Raw genomic sequence first — 19,732 nt, forward strand, 5'->3', positions numbered from 1 at the left:
TTTAAATTATATATTACATGTTTATTATGGGTGCAAATTTTTTAAAATTTACATTTTATGAAAATTCTGAAGTATTTACAATTTTTGTAAGATAAACTTGTATGCTCTAATTTACAGTCTGATGTAGCAACAATTCATAAAAATTCAGATCCTTTAGAGTTGTGTTTACAAATTAATTTTCTTAGGAGGCAGCTACAAGGGATATTGCTGTATACACAGGCAAGAACCAGCTTGCTACATACTTCTTTTTAATATCAGATAGCTACATGTACTTTTTACATTGTTCTTGAGTTTCTTTACAAAAATGCGATATAAACTTGTATGGCTTCAAAATTGTAACCTGCACCCAACACAAATTTATGTAAAAACATCTGAATGAAGGATAGTTTGAAAGTGCTGAAACATTAACTACTTCATTTAACTTAGGAATTAAAGTAATACTTGATTAGAAATTGAAATAACAGTTTGGTTTTCATTTATAAAGTATTGTCACATTAATCAGTTTGATTACAAAGCAGATTACAATTTAAATTCCAGTAAAAAGACTGTACCATTTTAGGAGTTATAAATTTACCATCAATAAGATTAGCAAATTAGGAGCCAAATATACTCTTCCAATCAGATCTACAGCACAGTATGTTCTTAGTATTAACAATGGAATTCTCATCTGCAAAAGTGTGTAGTGTACATTAGAATTTGTGTAGCCTCTACAAAGGCATAATTTCTTGTAAAGCTTCAGCAGTTCATTTCACTACTGGCTTTGCATTAATTAACTCAAGCATGTTTTACTGTTTTAACAGAGAATTTGAAATAGATACTAGTACTCTAAATATTAATTTGAAATTCCTCTATGAAGATTATTGAATTTTCTTGCCCCAATGCTATTGATTTCAGCACTAAAAAAAAAACCCTTGATAATATAAATACATAGAAGATTTTCTAAATTACTGACTTGCTTTAAAAAATATTAATGATGTCACTTCCCTCTGCTTAGGCTGTGGCAAGCAGATTAGATGACAATAGAAATAATAAAATTGGTAGTTATAGAAAAAAATTAATGGACAAGTCAGTATTTGTCATAATGCTGCCATAAAATACTCCTCCCAAAGTACTATGAGAACTTTCACATCACACATCCCCAAAAGCACTCAAAGTCTAAAGACTTACAGTCAAAGTGAAGAGTAATGCTGTTTGCTTTTAGAGTTTGCTTTTACTGTCTTCAGTAATTTTTCAGGATTCTCATCTTTGGTGACAATAAAGTTACGTAATGAAAGTTTCTGAGTCCTGAATGATGCATCTCCCTTTACTACAGCCACATTTTATTGTGGTTACCCCATGAGGAAGTAATGCAGTATTTTAAACATCTTTTAAAACAAACTCCATTATTTGCAAATCTGCCTTTGAAATAAATCCCAGTGAAAGGGATTTTTATAAAATTGTATGTATAATACAAATATCATGCTTTCTTCATGAAGAGCTAAACTCTGAAAAAGGAAATGAGGCACATGAATATCAAATTGGATAGGCACAGGCTTTTTTGAAAGGCACAATTGTTATGCAATTCATATAAAAATAAATTAAAATCTACAGCGTCGCAATCACAACGCCCCAAAAATTTACCAACTGCAGAAGGAAATCTCTGCTGTGTTTTGCAATTTTGTAACACATTGCACTTAGGGAAAAAAACCCCTTTATAAAACAACTTACATGTTAATAATATATGATACAGGGGAATGAAGTTACTTTTCCTTTATACATCTCTAACTCAGCTGGTTTTGTGGCATCAGTGGACAGAAGAACTACACAAGACTTAGCCTCTGCTATCTTTAAAAACTGGCAATTAAAAGCTGGCAATTAAAGAATCTGAAAAATGAATATTAGTTATGGAAAGCTCAAATATTTCTTACTTGCTGTCCTACATTTTAGGTTTAATGTTTACAGTACAACATACAATTTCATACTTTCATTACAACTGTGGATTACTATTTTGACTTCATCTATATAAATTTACTAAACTGTCAACAAATTTTCCCAAATATTGCAGTTGATCATTTACAGACAGTGTTGAAGTTAACTTCAGTGCTATTGTAAAGTAATAAAAAGTTTTCAAATTGACTTTCAAAAGTGCATTTACTTTCTGTAGTTTAGCCTCAAAGTAGATAACATTTTGGAAAAATTAATGCGTATTAAAATAGTGTTTGAAAAGTAGAGAGGGCGGAGTGGGTTTCTTGCACTCCTTTGATCCGATGACTTTCACAGGTACATCAACAGTCTGCCATATATCGTCCTGAAAAACAAAGGTAGGTTTTTTTGCAGTCAGTAGATAAACCACATTTTGTCAGTACTTTCCTTGGAGCAGTTTGAGTAACTATGGAAAAACAAAAAACCTATGAAACACTTGTCAGAGATGTTTTAAAGAAAAGTAACTATTTACACATCATCACTCATTTAACAGTATCATATTTTAGAATTTAACAGTAGAGAATGTATAATAGTAATTTGAATATATAAGCATGTCAGTGTCTTACCAGTGGCAAATCTCTTCTTGAGAAGGGAAAGCCGATAGCCAGTGCCTACAAGCTCCACATCTACTCCTGAAAGGGTGCTTCCTTCACTGATGAATTGCACTGCAAGTGTTGCTGGTTTACTGGGTCCTCCTGAAAGTTCAAATTTTGCCCTGAGGGATCCAGAACCTATAAAAACAAAACTGAAAAGTTGGTTGTTTTGCAAGAACAAAAAGATCTCCCAAAATTCTTAGTAGTAAGAAGTGTAACTAACACTGTGACCTTTGAGATCTATTCCTATTGGCAGTCCTACACAAATTTTCAAAAGAGATGAGAGGACAAGTCTGTTTTTTCCAATACTCTGTTTAAGACAATGACCAATGAATGATTTAAAGAGAAAAAATACACATTTAAATCACTGACATTTGTGAATGATTTAAAGAGGAACACATACACAGAACGTGTGCATCAGACAGCCTAGTAATTACTTAATGACTTAAAATACCTGATTGGTCCCTGTAATCATCATTTATGTTTGCTGGTCTGTAAGTACTTAATACCAGCTATCTCATGGTAGAAACTATCTGATATATAGATAAGTAGGATGTATCTGCTTTTCACTAGCAGATTTGAAAGTATTTCAGAATACTTAAAAATTGTCATGATCTGTCTGCATGAAAGTGCATGAACAAAACCACTGAAAGAAATGCAGCTATACAGTAATGTACCCAGAGGAAAGAAATTACTCTTTTCCTAATAAAGAAAAGGCCCGATTAAATACTTTTCCTCACAAATTTCAGTTGATTTTTTCAGAGACACTGGTGAAGTGTAGTCACCTTGATATTATTACAAAGCATTAATAGGTCAAAATTACTTTAAGTACATTTCTGTAGTCAATGAAAGGCATTTAAACCCCCCCCCCTTGTTGCTAGTTTCTAGTTTTTAAACAAGTCTTTTCTTGTTCTTGCAAAAGTATGCTGGGAAAAATGAGATTTAAATAATTAATAATGGAATAACAAATGTCAAGTATTTTTACTTCTGTAAAACAACTTGCTATTCCTAGTCAATAGGAACTGCTAAAGGACAAAGCTAATTAGTAACTGAAACGTTACTGAGGTAAAAGCTGGTACTAAATTAAAGTCTTTTATGCAGTGACTTGTTTTTGATAAATGTAGCTTAAGACCAATTTTGTTTCTTCAGTAGGTCTGTCGTGTTTTGACTAAACTGGAACTTCTTTCCACTGTAAGTACTGAAACTCATATATTCAAGTGCTTTGAAAGTTTATCTCTCTCCAACTGACAGATTACATAATGTGTTGAACCATAAAAGACCCCAAAACATTTTATCACTATCCATCAAGACTTCAAGACATTTGTCCTAATAGTGACAGTGTTTGTGCAACTTCTCCCTCCGTTTCTGTAAGTGTAGGACCAGCATACTGTTACTTCCTCTTAAACACTAACTTGAGATTATTATTGTGTATATACTCAAAGAAAAGATGAAGAAAGATGGTGAGAAGAGAGGGAATATAGCTGAAATAGTGGAATATGTGCAAGTCTGTTGTCAACACACAAGATTCAAATCATATCACTAACAGCCGATTTTACGTATGCTCTGCAGGTGCAAAGTTGCTGCCTTTGTCTTTCAGTATGAAATTTTTCTTTTAAAAGAAGCTGCACAGATTGGAAAAGGAAAGGAGGGAGAAAAAAAGAGGGCTATTTCTATGTAATCTTAATAGAAGACAGACAGAAAAGAACTGTGAGGTCAGTGAAGGACTAAGTCCACTACACTACAGCAACCACCTCTGTCCAAAAAAATTCTCTCTGATTTTGTTTGAATGATAATCACAACCTTGCAGCCTTTGCAGGAAGAGAGATCATCTTCCCTTTTCAGGCCTGTGGTTTTTAGATGAAACCAGTCACATTTACAAGCAAATCTGTTCTTTCACAATACTCTTCACTAAATTCTTAATAGGATAAAGGCCTTTCCTTTACACTAGAGTTCATTTCTCCACAGAGGCTTTGAGGATGAGATGCTTGCCTTTGATTCCTGTACTGCTTCAGAAAAATATTGCACCTGCAGAGACTGTAAGGGCTGTGACATCAACTGGAGCTCAGAGAAAAGCAGCTGGGCAGAGGACAACTATTGGTACCTTACACAAAACTGTATAAATTACTACTCTCAGCAGATGTGCATAGATTCATTTTTTTCCTAGAGTCATTATAGTCAAAACCAAGACTCAAAATGTTGGTCAAGAATCATCTATCTCAGCACACAACTTCTGAATTAGTTTTTTTCTTTCCTACAGTTCTTCCACTTACCTTCTTCAAATTTATTTAAATTATCTGTGTGTGGATATTACACCTATCTTCATTTGAATAACTGCTCGCTTCCAAATAACATGAATGCAATAATTTCCTACCTGATCTAAACTCCATTTTAGAGCTAACTGCTTTCAGGGGACTTCACTCTTTTCCATTGTATAGCTCATTAATAAATTTATATTTTGACATCTCACTATTAATGGAATCTCTCAGAAGACAATTAATTGACAAGGCAGCAAACTGCTAAATAGGATACAGCATGAGAAAATGTGTAAAGAGGCATGAGGGTGTAGAAGCTACGATGATTATTTTTTTACAATTAAATTTTTTCTGTACAAGAAAACAAAAGAGTATAACTTGCCTCCATTCTCAGACTTCTCTGAAATGCTAGATATTTTCCAATATGCTTTCATCTGGTCTGCATTCCTGTAAGAGAATGGCAAATTAGTTATAGGCACCAGTTTTAGCACATTATTTCCCTTGATTGCACTGGTATGTTACAGACATTTCTAAATGGAGGTCTATAAAAAACATTTGCTCATTTTAAGGTAAGTCTGTGGAAAACTACAGTAGGAAAAGAGGAAAAGAGAAGGGTGTGTCTCCATTGTTCCAGAACAGCAAGCTCAGAAGTATAAACTTCTTTATACATCTTATACAACACTTTTTTATACATTTAACACTGTCCTATGTCCCCACCTATGGCTCTAAAATTCAAGATCCTCTGCAGTCTCAAAGGGTAAGTTGCCCTGGAAGTAGTTTGGAAGCTATGCCTTATGCTTCATGATGATGGTAGGAGGGGGAGCAATCTTGATTGCTCTCCCCTATGTGAGAGTCCTGGAACCATGAAATTTATTCCGTTTCCATTCTAGTAAAATTAATTGATGTAAGTGACACACTGTTTAAGCTAACTTCAGACACTGTAAAGGGGCAGCAAAGGGCACCAAGCACAAGAGTCTCTAAGCTGACAGGGCATTTTAACTCCCGGAGCACTTTCCAGCACTTCCATCGAAGGAAAGTCAACAACTTATAGCTGTGAGCAGCATGAAGTGCTGATAGGTTTGAAATTGCTCTTGGCATTGATGCAGCAGGACTGAAATGCTCACATAAGTAGCACAGATGGTAGCACTTACTCACAAGAGGTCAAGACATAAAGCATTTGTTTCTAAAAAAAGACCAAAACCCCACCACCCAACCCACTAGACCAAGCAGGTAGCACAACACAAATACTAGAGCTGCCTGGGACATAACTGAATTTTTTTATTTTTTGGTCAGCTTACCAGGCTCAAAATTCTGGCTTTTGGTAGTTGCCTAGGTAAAAGAGAGAATTTGGACTCAAATTTCCTAATCTGATGAATCAGTAATGCAACTGTCACTAAGTCTTCCCTAGCTGACACTAGGTCTTCTGGGTGGCTGTTCCTGCTTTCACTCAGGCTTTGTTATAGAGGAGTTTATGGGCAGGGAGATGGGCTTCACCAGACAGTGTAGTCATGTTGTTCAGGCAGGATTCTGAACCTGTCCTTGCTTCGAATAAGCTTAAGATCTTGGTTAAAAGTAATGTTTCCTTGAAACACCAAGTTAAGAAAGATTCAGTCCTGAATTTTTTTTCACTTAAAATGATACTGTATTACTACTTTGTCCAATTATCACCTTTAAATGTGTTGCCTCCAGAAACATCAGAATCTACCTGATGAGGTTTATTTTTCTTCTAAGCCTTGCTTTTTAAGTTAAACTGATCTATAAGAAACAATGTTAACAAAGCCTGACTTCCTTCAATTTGGTATTCTTTGACTTCTTCATGTTAAAAAGATCCTCTTTAAAATAAACTGTCCAGGATTTATATTACAGCTGGGTAAGTTCTTACGTGACACCAAAACACAGGCGCAGCGATTGAATTCTGCTTTTGCACCAGGGCTGTACTGCTCTGCTTGTTTTCACAAACTTGTAGTAACGTAACTACTCAAGATTTGTGTTTCACTTCCAAGTGTTACTTTAAATGCAGGCTTATAAAGTGGTAGCAGATAGCTCCTAGTCGGATCATAATCTGCATTACACTTGAACTGGCTCATGGAGAGCTCCTCAGTTACTGAGGTTTGTTTTAAACAATCAGGAAATCTTCTTAAGAACTGCATTTCTGCTACTTTATATAATCCATATATATGAATATATTTATACACACATGCACAAATTGGTTTTTATCCATTTCAAATTACTGTATTAAAATTGTCTATCCTATCTATTGGCCAAAAGAAAGCAAACATTGGAAATTTCATAATGGGATTGTGTTATTACACATCTGGGATGGGTGCATATTATCTCATTTTAGTCTATGTGAACTAGCTACACATGATCTGTTTCAGACCAGAAAATGTCTATACACCTAAAACTACACATATTGTTGCTTTTTCCTATGAAATTTTTTTGCCTATGACACCAGTGAGTGCACTGAAATGAATCTGAAAAAAGTACTGAAAGTATTAAAATTACCATTTTGCAGGTGGAAGTGACTGCATATTTATTACTCCTCCATCTACTGGTACCACAACCTGGACATTAGACAGCATACCAGGCACATTCATAGACTCTGGATTGTATTTATAATCCACTCTCACATCAGTAGTGCTAGCATCACATTTCCAGTAAGTTGCAAGATTCAATGGAGTAGACTGTATGCCATTTGAAGATACCTGTGAAAGAATAAACCATTGACAGCAGCTTAATTAAAATATTCCCCTTTTAGGCAGAATTAGGGGATGACTGTAACAAACACAACTCTAAATACTGACAAAATATCAAGAGAACAACTGACCTTAGAGTCCTTAATCACAGAATTCTGAAGAATGTTGCAGCCAAAAGGAATTTTTGTTATTTTAATTTTAAATGAAATGGTTAAAGAAAAGGTTTAAACTCCTTCTGGCCTATGAGGTTCCTCCCTGTTATTACTTTTAAACATTTTGTACGCTTTGTCTTGTGTTCTGCCTTACACAAGCATGCTTGCAGCAAAATGACTTCAACCATAGCAGTTGTGTGCCATGCCAATTTAGCTGCCCAAGCAGCCAGCAGCAGGCGACAACACCTGTCATTATGGGACAGGCAGCCAGCAAAATAGTTCTTACCTGTTCAAAGCATTATTTTCCTGCTGCAGAAGGTTGAATGCCATTTCTGTAGCTAAGCTTGTGCTACTGCCCTGATGCACCTCTACCATGTTCTCAGCGTACCTGAGGAAGCTTCTATGTCCTGGTGCATACTCTCACCTTTCCTTGGCAGCCCAGAACCTTTTCTCTCTGCCTGGGCTTCCATGTACCAGTGCCTCATTTTTCCACAAAGAATCCACAGTATTCATCTCAGCAAACCAAAGAAATGTTTTGTTCCTTCCATCTTTCTCAGGAATTCTATGTGCCTAACATGCTTTTTGTAGATTCAGTATACCAAGATTTTAGACCATACTGGGAGGATGTGGAAACTACAATGGTATGAATAGGTAGACTGACAGCTTATTTTCAGGGTGTTTTTGTGGGTACAGTTGTCTCAGATATCCAGACATTTCACTGCAGGCATATCCCTGCCCCAGATTCATTCTCCATTGAGGTGAATCTGTCTTGAATATTCACAAAGGCTTTTTATTAACAGCCAGAACATATCTCACTGATTCACACAATGGCTGAGGTTGACAGGGACCTCCCAGAGGTTGTCTGGTCCAACTCTCCTGCTCAAGCAGGGCCATCTTGAACCAGCTGCCCAGGACCACGTGCAGATAACTTCTGAACAGTTGCAAGGACAGAGACTCCACCACTCCCCTAGGCAACCTGTGCCAGTGCTCAGTCACCGTCACAGGAGAAAAATGTTTCTGGCTGTTCAAAGGGAATTTCCTGTGCTTCAGCATGCCTCTGTTCTGTCACTGGGCACCAGTGAAAACAGCCCAGCTCTGTCCTCTGTGTGTTCTCCCTCAGGTATTTATACATATTGATGAGGTTTCCCTGAATTTTCCCTTTTTCAGGCTCAGCCTTTCCTCATCGGAGAGATACTCCAGTCCCATCATTATCTCTGTGGCTCTTCACTGAGCTCTCTCCAGTCTCACTTGCAATGGGCAACCCAGAACTGGACACAGCACTCCAGGTTGGCCTCACCAGTGCTGAGTGGAGGGAAAGAATCCTCTTCCTTGACCTACTAGCAATACTTTGCCTAGTGCAGCCCAGGAGACCATCTGCCGCCTTTGCAGCAAGGGCAGGTTGTTTGGCTCATGTTCAACATAGTGTCTCCCAGGTCCTTTTCTGCTAAGCTGCTTTCCAGTTGGTTGCATGGAGTTGTTCCCCCACAGGTGCACTGCTTGTTGAACTTCCTGAGATTCCTTTCAGCCCATTTCTGCAGCCTGTTGAGCTCCCTCTGGAGGGCAAAATGACCCTCTGGTGTATCTAGAGGGTCATTTCTGTTCAGTGGTTTCAGCAAACTTGCCAGGTGTACACTGCCCCATCATCCAGATCATTAATTAAGCTATTAAATGGTAAAATCAGTATTGACCCCTGGAGTTTAGTGCTAGTTAACGGCCTCCAGCTAGACTTCATGCCACTGATCACCACTTGCTGAGCCCAGCTCAGTTCAGCCAGTTTTCACTTCAGTGTCTGCTCATCCAGCCTGCACTTCAAATACTTCTCTATAAGGATTCTGCAGGAGACAGTGTTGAAAGCCCTCTTCAAGTCTAAGTAGACAATATCTACTGCCCTACCCTCATCCACTGGGGCAGTTATGTCATCACAGAAGTTTATCAGCTTGGTCAAGCATGACTTTCCTTTAGTAAATCCATTCTGACTACTCCTGTTTTATTATACTGTGAGAGGTCAGAATGTCATATGTTCTCAGACAGAATCACAGAATGCTTTGGGTTGGAAGGGACCTTAAAGAACAAATAGTACCAACCCTCCCTCACCATAGGCACAGTACACCAGGTGTACTTTCAGTACACCAGGCTCAAAGGTCTATACAGCTTGGCCTTGATCACTTCCAGGGATGGAGCATCCATCCCTTCTCTGGGCAACCTGTGCCAGTAATTCACCCCCTGTTGAGTAAAGAATTTTTTCCCAATACCTAATCTGAACCTACTCTCTCTTTCAGTTGGAATCCATTACCATATATTAAAATTCATCAGCTACAGCATCCTAAACTTAGGCAATTGTAAAATCAAAGACAGTACAAGTACAAACTAAAACAAGCCCCCACCAAATCTTGAATGAAAATTTGATTTTGCTAACATAAAAAAACCCCCAGTGTTTGAAGCTTGCAAGCATGAATTGGACCGATGCATAAGCAAGCTAAAGCAGGTCTTGAACCCAAATGAATGACATGAAGCATAGCAGGAATGCGTTAAGCCTAGGCAGAGTCTAGGCATTGTAAACAGTGACATACCCAGAATTGGTCTAGATGAGGGATGACAGTTCATCTGCATTCTGGCAGACAAAGAATTATTCTTTTAATTTTGGGGTAGATATCAGATCTGGAATGCCTTAAAAAATTCCAAAGGAAAAAAAGTGTTTACCTGATACTTTAAAACATCCACATTGTAATAGGATGCAGATGGATTCTGCTCTGATAATTTCTTGAGGTAGACAGTAATAGCTTGCATGTTCATCCAAAAATCCTTAGTACTGGAGTCACTTTGTGACTGATCACTACAAAGAAAGATCACCAATCAGGAGTGAAGTATTACACCACTCAAACAAGAATACTAGACATTTTAACAATTTGAAAAAAGTGCTTTTTCAGTATAATTCACTCTGTCAAATACAGTTCTGCTAACATTTCAGTTTTAAACTGTCATGTCAAACAGCAATTCAATTTAATGTTGTATGTATCATTCCTTATGTTAAGAATGAATGATCAAAATGAAATTAAATTAAAAAAACCCAGATGCATATGGTTTGATTCATCATTTCAGTAATTTAAAAAATTCTGCATTTAAAAGCATTTAACTAGTTTTCAAAAAATTTCTCCAATAAATGAAATAGAACATATCTCTGGAACATACCTCTGCTAAAAAATTCCAGCTTTTCCTAATTTTTTTAAAAAACAATATCTCCCAAGTGTGATTTCAACAATAACCCTACTCAGTCAGTAAACTTTTTTCTTACAAATTCTCCCAAGCATGCTGCTACACATCTGAGAGACAGTTATGTAATGAATCTGATTAGTGCAGCAATTATTTGGTTTAAAAATATACTCATAGGTGACAAATAAGAGTAGGTGAAGCTCCTACTCCTTGTTTTCCATTTAAGGCTCCTACTATTTGTTTTCCATTTAAGGCTCCTGTTTCTACCATAGTTACTATAGTTACTACTGTATATAAAAATAATTTATAAAATACATAAATATAAATTATACAATGCACAGCTACATTTACAAAATATTTTCTATGGCTCCTGTTATATCAGCACAAGTTTCAAGGCCAGTAATCACTGAGATTTTTAATGATGACAGTGCAGAGAACTAAGCTGAACAAGATTAATTCAAGAAAATAATTATATGTAAGTAAATCAACCAGAATTCTGTATTCTGATTTACACATACAACTCATATTTTACAAATCATGTAGTTTAAAATTACGTAAAAAAAAAAAAAATACAAAACCTGTATACAAGTTGTGCATTTGGAAGAATCTGTTCTAGTTTGCTTGTGTTTTTTACCCTGAAGCAGAGCACAGCAGGAGATGGGTTGCTGGTGAAGACTTTAATAATCCCACTTGGGAATGATATTGTCATATCACCAGTAATCTTCACAATACATCTAAAAGAGAATGAAAACATCAGTTTCATTGCAACTCATTAACTGCCTAGTTTTAATATTAATTTTAAAGCAAACATTGTATTTGCACTATCTGATGAACTAAATTAAAACCATAAAATCAATCTCAAATGAGAGCAATGTGACAATGTACTGTCACTTTCAACTTGGAAGTAAGATGAAATAAGTAAAGAAAAGAAGTTTAACTGCTTAAGCATACAGTAGTCTTGGTGGATATTTTTTGGGCTTTGAAAACATGGTACAGCTATGCTTAGGCAAGGCCTAAGGAGCATAGCAAGGGATGTGACAGAGGGAATGAGGTGCTTATATCTGTCCAAATTTACATGTAGCACATGATAAATATCCTTGTCATTCTCAGTGTGAACACATTTCTGTAAAGTAGGTATATATGAACTCCTAGCAGGATGTAGGCCAGGACAGAGCAATAAGCCACTCTTGTCATTTATACCAGGGGAAAACCCCCATTTTGAATCCCCCTCCTTAGGTATTACATTTTCCCCCAAAATATAACACACAGACTCAGTGTCTTTTCTTATTGTAACTTATTACATTCAAAACAATTCACTATTTAACTAACTTTGTGGGATCTGCTCCTTTAAAGTAGGCGTTAACAGATTCAGTAAGGGCTACTGCAACAGGCAAGGTGTCCTGGTTTCCAAGGCTGACAGGGCTGGGACCACGTGAAACACCTAGAATACATACAGTGTATAGATTTAATTTTCAAAAAGCTTAGTGATAGATTTCAGAATGGTTGACTACCTCTGTAATTTTCACAAGAGGTTACTGCCATCAAGGTCACAGTAGCATGTGAAGTATTACTTGAACAGTATGTAGAAATACATAAAAATAGTACAGTACAATTGTACAATCAGGAACACAGGGCTATCAGTAGATTATGTAGACAGACACAAGCAAATACATATGAGGCAGAGGAACACTGCATTAAAATGGTCACTGGTGAAAGTGAAGTCAACAGACCCAAAGGAAATAAGATATTGACTAGAATGCTTTAAAAAAAACAAACCCCTACTGTATGCTTTTTGTATGGAAAAATGTATGATAAAATGGTCATAGAAATGCAAAGAATTTACTTACAACAAGAATGAAATTGAATGCAAATACATCAATATTACACCACCTAAGTGAACTGTTGAACATTCTTTTAACTTTTTCAGCCAATAAACATTACAATTCCCAAGCAGAAATTGTTGGAGAAGTCTTCATTTTTTTTTCTTGTGCCAACACAACACAATTCCAATACAGAAATGCAAAAATCAACTCAGATCTCATGCTAAGGCATTTTGAAATGTGTATAAACAACTGATGAAATAGGTTGTCACTGGATTTTATTTTTCACAAATTTTCTACATGTGTACTGAATATAAAAGACAATATTGGAAGTTTTGTCTTTTTCATCAGTGAAGCAGTGTAGTAGAGAGCATCTTACTAATTTTTTTTTGTCCCATTGCTGAAGTGGCCTGTACCACACAGTATTATCTACCACAAAGGAGGCACAATCTTCATCTTTTCATAAGCAAATTGAGACATTTCTCTTTCATATTGTAAAGCAGAAACAAAATGCTTCTACACAATACTGCTCATGGTAAATTAAACTTATTTACTTTAAAACAGTGGCTGTCCTTTCTGAGCTCTTTCAGAAGCAAAAAGGAACTTGCGACCTTGTTCTTCACAGAGGAACTAATATCTCACATTAAACCTTAAATTCAGAGATAAGTAAATGAAGTAGTAACAAAAAGAGAGCAAAAGACAGAAGTTGGTCTAATTCTACCTCATACCTCACTCTCATACATCACAATTTCTTGCCTAAGATAGTAAAATGTTCAGAATACTTCTCAGCACCATGAAAACATTTGTGCAACATTTAGGCCTCCTTAGATCAAAAAGATCTAGTCACAGCTGCTGAAACCCAAAAATTATTAGAAGAATTAACTATTCTGATGCTGGCTACAAAACAGATTTATTTAGTTTTTCTCAGTGTGAACAGTAGGTTAGATAATACATAGGTCATGTCTCCAAAGTTTTTTCTCTCCCTGAGAATGACCAATAAGAGTTGTGATTCCAGAAATCATTATTTCAAGAAGCAAACATGCAATAAAATGAGTTATCCATCACTAGAAGTTCTGTTTGATGAAATACTGAACTCTAGAATTATTCTTCACTAAAGCCAAAATATGCACTCAATGAAGGTAGTAATACAGTTGCTGAGCTATTCTACTGTCTTTTTCCCCCAATTTAAAAAGGAACAACAAACAATTGCAGAGCAGATAGGATTACCTTGCAACAAGAAGAAAAAATAATTTAAAAACTTTTACTTAATGGCCTTGTGTACATTTTTATATTGATATTTGAATATCATGCAAGTAATGCAGATATATTAATTATTGTTCCTATTGGTAAAAGACAAATACTGTTTTCTTGACTGAAGAGTGAAATTCATTAGAAATAGTAACATCGTTTTTACTTTTTTTTAGGAAACATCACAGCAAATACGTATTTCTTTGAGTTCTATTTTAGAGATTACAAATGAGATATCTTCTCTTTTAAGTGCTCTGTTTCCACTGTTGGTCACTCTTTTATTCATAAAAATCTATGCATTCTCCTAAAAACCAATAAATGGAAACAAATAAATTGCTATAAATTCAGTACAGCCAAATGCCAGCTTTTGCCTTTGGGTCACAACAAACCCAGGCAGTGCTACAGGCTGGGTCAAGAGTGGCTGGAAAGCTGCCTGGTAGAAAAGGACCCAGGGGTGCTGGTCCACAGTGACTGACCATGAGCCAGCAGTGTGCCCAGATGGTCAAGAAGGCCAGTGACATCCTGGCCTGTATCAGCAATAGTGTGTCCAGCAGGACCAGGGCAGTGATTGTTCCCCTGTACTCAGCAGTGGTGAGGGCCACACTTTGAACACCGTGTCCAGTTCTGGAACCCTCACTCCCAGAAGAACATTGAGGTGCTGGAGTGTGTCCAGAGAAGGGCAACAGAGCTGATGAAGGGTCTAGAGAGTAAGTCCTATGAGGAGTAGCTGAAGGAGCTGGGGTTGTTCAGCCTGGAGAAAAGCAGGCTCAGAGGAAACCTTATTACTCTCTACAGTGACCTGAAAGGAGCAAGGGTGTGAGTCAGCCTCATCTCACAGGAAACTACTGACAGAATAAGAGGATATGGCCTCAAGCTGTGCCAGGGGAGGTTCAGGTTGGACATCAGGAAGAATTTCTCCACTTCGAATGGGCTGCCCATGGAGGTAGTGGAGTCACTGTCCCTGGAGGTGTTCAAGAAACAACTGGAGCACTTAGTGCTATGGTTTAATTAGCATGGTAGTGATTGGTCAATGGTTGATGATCTTGGGGGATTTTTCCAACCTTCATGATTCTATCATTCCATCCTATAAAACAAACATAACTGCTTAATCTAAGTCTGGAAGTCATCCTTTTGTTGCCTTGCTGCTGAAAATACAATTCAATGCAGCAATATCCAGCTTCAGGGTCTTCCATGTCTGCTGTGAGGTCTCAGAGGAACAGGATATCACAGAGCTGCACCAAGGTGTCATGGCTCCAGCTCAGGCTGAAGTCCAGTGCCAAGCTCCAGTTCTACCACCTTTGGCAGTGACAGAAAAGCTGGCTTAAACACCCTGACACCTACCTCAGCCTGACCACCACTACCAGCCCCTGAGCTGTGCCGACATAAGAGCTAGTGACACAACCATACAAATGGCTGCATTGACACACTCAAGGTGCAGACCAAAACTACAGAGCAAAAGACTGCATCATTGATCATAAAAAGGGCAAATGAATAAACCTCATCAAATGGTTTTAATCAAGTTTAGGAAAAAAGATTCAGACAATTTTAATATTGGCTAAACAGCTGTCATGAAAATAAAATTTATTTTAAGAAAGTGTTACCTTTATTATGTCTGTATTCAAAGATTTGTATTCTATGTAAATATACAGACATTTTTACCTACTTGTTATGAGAATAAGGATTGTCAAGTTAAAAATATATTCATTTTACTTGAAAGAAAGTAGTAATGACAAACTGAAGAAGCAAGGCCAAGTTTCAGCTTGTTTGCGGAGCAGGGAAGGGGATAGGTAGAAGATTATATTATATAAAAGTGGTTATATCAAGTTTCGGTGATTTGAGAAACATATAACTTGTTAAGTAGTTGAGATTTCAAGCCATTTGTATCTGCCAGATATCATCTAGAGAAACTTGTTTCAAAAGAAATACAATTTTATTAGATGTAGTGAATTAGGATGATTAGTTGAGACATAAATCTGCTTTGAGTACAATACCTGGTGGTGTCCCACTAAGCTTTTCAATTGTAGGAAGATTTCGAATCAAAAGATCATCCTCTATTACATTTAAATGAAACAAAACATTGCAAGAAAACAAAATATTTCAAGCAAAAATAGATGTTAAAAATTAATGTATTAAAAATATACTTCACAAATTAAATTAAGGCTAAAGCATAAAAGAAACATTCAATTATGCACGCCTTAAAGTTCTCTTGGATAAAGACAATAAGAGTCAATTCTCCATTATTCAGGACAAACGGGGTACAGGAAACACTGGACTGTGCAAAAGAATACATACAGTATTGCAGAGTATATTCTCATGCCCCAAAGTCTTTCAGCTCTCTGCACTGACCTTCCTCTTTTTCCAGGACTATTTCATACAGTCAGTGCAGATGGAACGGGCCTTATTTATTTTTCCTAGTCCAGATTAATAACCATGTCAAACCTCGGTGTCAGCACACACCTCCTTACCTCCTCCCTCACCTCATGATTTCACTCTGTCACTGTCTCCAACAACATGCACACACTGAGAGCTGGGGATATTGATGCTCCTGCCACAAATTTTTGGTTCCTTGGCACCAGAGCTGAGGCCTGAGGATGTGAGCCTGGATGGACTTGGCAACCAAAATATCAGTTGTCTTTCTGTGATGCCTCTCAGCATTTGTGAAACTGGTGTACAGTAAACTGTAGGAGCTAAGGTTGAGCAGAACTTAGTAGCTTTGCTTCTGCACAAGGTGGAAACAGCTGCATTGCTTTCAGTGCAGAACTCCCACTGACAGCTGCAAAAATGCTCTCCTGAGCTGCTAAGCCTGAGTGAGGAATCCTTGGCATCAGTAACATTCACAGATAACTGAACAATAACTTGATAATCTTATTTAACTTGGGACTAAAGAGGTGTTCAGGAATGAAACAATTCAATTCTACTACATAAACAAGCTAAAATATTTTAAACCCCACTGCCCCCCAACCTAACAAAAACCCCTCTAACTAAAAAAAAACCTCTATACATCTCCTTTTCATTTGTTGTAAGAAGAATTAGCTTTTCATCTTAGTCTTTTTTGCTTAGTTGTTTGTTTTGTTTTTACTAAACACCTCTGTTTAGCTTATATACTTAACTAACTTGAAGAAAAAGATGCATTAGAACAATTTTTTGGAAACTGGAATTACAGGACAACAAATTAAATTAAAAGAGCATAAAAGAACTCACTTTTATGAACCTTTACATTCATTCAAATTTTTCAGCATCCCAAAATATTTCTGCACCTATATAATAACATCTTCTGAAAAAATATATGATAACATGTTGTACTTGATGGATATACAAGCATACCAAATAGGAATTAATGGAATATCAATTCCAAATAATATTTTTCTAAAGAACATGTTATAATTGGATCTATGGTCTAATCTAATTGAATCCACTTTCATGTCTCTCAGTGTCATTTAGAAGCAGGTATTGCAAAAGATGCTTGAAGTACCTAGACTTGCATATGAAAAAACAAACTTCAATAAACGGTTTTCCTAACAGGTGCAACCCAGTAGTAGAGTTATCCTATTTCTAAAATAAGATAAAATGGTTAATTAAACTTACCAACTGTAGGTGTGTTTGCTGCACTGAGAGAAGCAGAAGAGGATATAGAAGAAATGCTCTCTGCACGTGCCAAAGGAGCTGCTGGAGGTGGACTTGAGTTAGAGGTCAATGGAGGGCTGAATGGCCTAGGCTGAACAAAAGAGATTACAAGAATATGACACAAAGTGGTTTTAAAGAGACAAAAAAAGGACTATAAATAGAAAAGTTCTTAATTTCATGCCCCAATCAATTTCATAATGTTTCTCAACATAGTTCCTTTAATGTTTTATCTACCTTAGTTTTAAGTGTAAAACAGAGAACCCACATTTTCCATTGGAATGAATTCCATTATTTCATAGATTATAATTTTTGTTGATGGAGTAGTCAAGTCTAATATATTTGATTATTTAGCAGCCTGTCAATAGTCGTGATATAACACAGTACTAGAACCTAAGACTACAGACTACTGTGCATGTCTGCAGTGAACATGGATTTAGAAAGCTAAAGCAAAGCTACTAATGAATTGGAAGTAAGACCAGCAGAAGGCTACTAAAACAGTTGTGACTGGAGTACAGGAGAGAGAGGAACAGGCTGAAGGACCCGGGTTTGTTCAGCCTGGAGAACAGAAACCTAAGGAGGGAACTATTAGTAGTCTCTCATTAGGCAAAAGCAGGTACACAAAGAAATCACAATCAGGCTCTTCTAAGAGATGCAAGAGCTATAGCAAAGGAAATTTCAGCTGGACTTTGGGAAAAATTCTTTCTTGCAACCTTGTAGTTAAATCCTGGGACAGGTTGCCATATTGGCAGATTGTAAAATCTCCCACTCGAGATTTTTAAAACTCAGCATGTGCCTAAGCAATTTGATGCAATTTTGAAGTCAGCCCTTCTTTAAGCAAGTTGGCCTAGGGAACTTAAAGTCTCTTCCATTCTAGATCTCTGGATGGTTTTACGATTCACTAAAGTGTTAAGGTATTTAACTAATGATGATATTGAGATTAACCTATCTGAAAGATACTGAAAACCCTGAAGCATCATTTGGGCAGAGTAACTGTAGAATCCCAGAAGATAAGGGACTAATGTGTATGTCTAAAACACCGATAGCTGAATGGCTGTGGAGCCAACCAAGGACTGTTGGTAATAACAGACCAGGACTGTCAGTAATAATCAAGCATTGTTAGTAATAACTCTCCATGAGAAAGAACAAGATGTGGCTGAAGAAGGGGTCATGTAGAGGTAGGACAGTACTCTTCTAGGACAAACATCCTTGCTCTGTTTCCTGGAGATAAGCACAATGGAGTACCACACAAGTGTAGGAATGAGGCTGAGAAGTGGGCGTGGACTGCAGGGGGGGATAAAGACCATCCAAGACTTACTAAGCCCTCCGACCCATTTCCAGAGAGATCTGAAAGAACAGACTGCCTATGATAACTAATTTGCACAGAAAGTGAGAAACCTGTCTTCAGGGAGGGGAAACATCTATAAAAAAGGTACCCCCACGAAGCCCAGGTGGTGCCCCCATGAACCTGGACATGCCATTGGCTGGACTGACACTGGAACCAGGACTGGCGATCTCTTTTTTCTCTCTTTGTTTCTCTCTCTTCCTCTTTACTTAATGTCTTCCTTTTTCTCTTTCTTATTATCTTATCCCTTTATCCAAAGCCCATTGCCAGATGCTTGTATAGTAAGTCAGGGACCAACATACCAATTTCAATGACAAATGTATAATTTAATAATAAAGCTTTGTGAGTTTTTGTGGACCCTCTGACTTTTTTTGTTTCTTTCAGCCACAAGCATTTATGAATCTTGGGTGCTTCCTTCTCCTTATGGGTGGGACGTCACAGTAACTCTTCACCCCCCACTCCTCCCCACCCCGTTCTATTGCACTTATTGCTGGGTATGAGGCTTTGATAGACTGGGAATTGTAAAAGGAGTTGACACATAATGAAGACAACTGACAATCTCCCACTTGTATCCAGATAATAGTCAATTTCTAAAACAGTATAAAATGAATGTAGCTTTGTGGAGGATCATACTTTACAGCAGAACACTACCCGATAAATTCTTTCATTTAATAATGATGACATGAAGAACTGATTCCTTGGACTGAGAGCAATTACTCCCATTTTATATTGGAATGAGAATAGAATCTCCAAATGAACCCTATTCTGACCCTACAGAAAAGCAAAACAGTTTGAAAATCTTCTAGTTTTGTCAAAGCATGAGATCAAAATTT

The 19,732-nt window shown here is 37.0% G+C and overlaps 1 protein-coding gene across 11 annotated transcripts in view; it reads right to left on the reverse strand.

Moving 5' to 3' along the window:
• FCHO2 (FCH domain only 2) overlaps nucleotides 1-19,732 on the reverse strand; it is an 80,858-nt gene continuing 61,126 nt past the window's right edge. For 5 of the 11 annotated variants that reach the window (XM_027634443.1, XM_027634445.1, XM_027634442.1 and 2 more), the window contains 8 exons: nucleotides 17,519-17,648; nucleotides 12,195-12,306; nucleotides 11,444-11,599; nucleotides 10,356-10,488; nucleotides 7,313-7,512; nucleotides 5,190-5,254; nucleotides 2,529-2,693; nucleotides 1-2,287 (listed from right to left, as the gene is read on the reverse strand). In XM_027634443.1, coding sequence (XP_027490244.1) covers nucleotides 2,265-2,287; nucleotides 2,529-2,693; nucleotides 5,190-5,254; nucleotides 7,313-7,512; nucleotides 10,356-10,488; nucleotides 11,444-11,599; nucleotides 12,195-12,306; nucleotides 17,519-17,648 — 984 coding nt within the window. In that variant the 3' untranslated portion in view covers nucleotides 1-2,264. Of the gene's footprint in view, nucleotides 2,288-2,528; nucleotides 2,694-5,189; nucleotides 5,255-7,312; nucleotides 7,513-10,355; nucleotides 10,489-11,443; nucleotides 11,600-12,194; nucleotides 12,307-13,506; nucleotides 14,733-16,398; nucleotides 16,737-17,518; nucleotides 17,649-19,732 lie in introns of those variants that run through there. The other 6 variants (XR_003526203.1, XR_003526204.1, XR_003526202.1 and 3 more) reach the window with 6 other exon arrangements.

The sequence above is a fragment of the Corapipo altera genome, unplaced genomic scaffold (assembly GCF_003945725.1).
Source record: "Corapipo altera isolate COAL_440 unplaced genomic scaffold, ASM394572v1 61411, whole genome shotgun sequence".
Lineage (NCBI taxonomy): Eukaryota > Metazoa > Chordata > Aves > Passeriformes > Pipridae > Corapipo > Corapipo altera.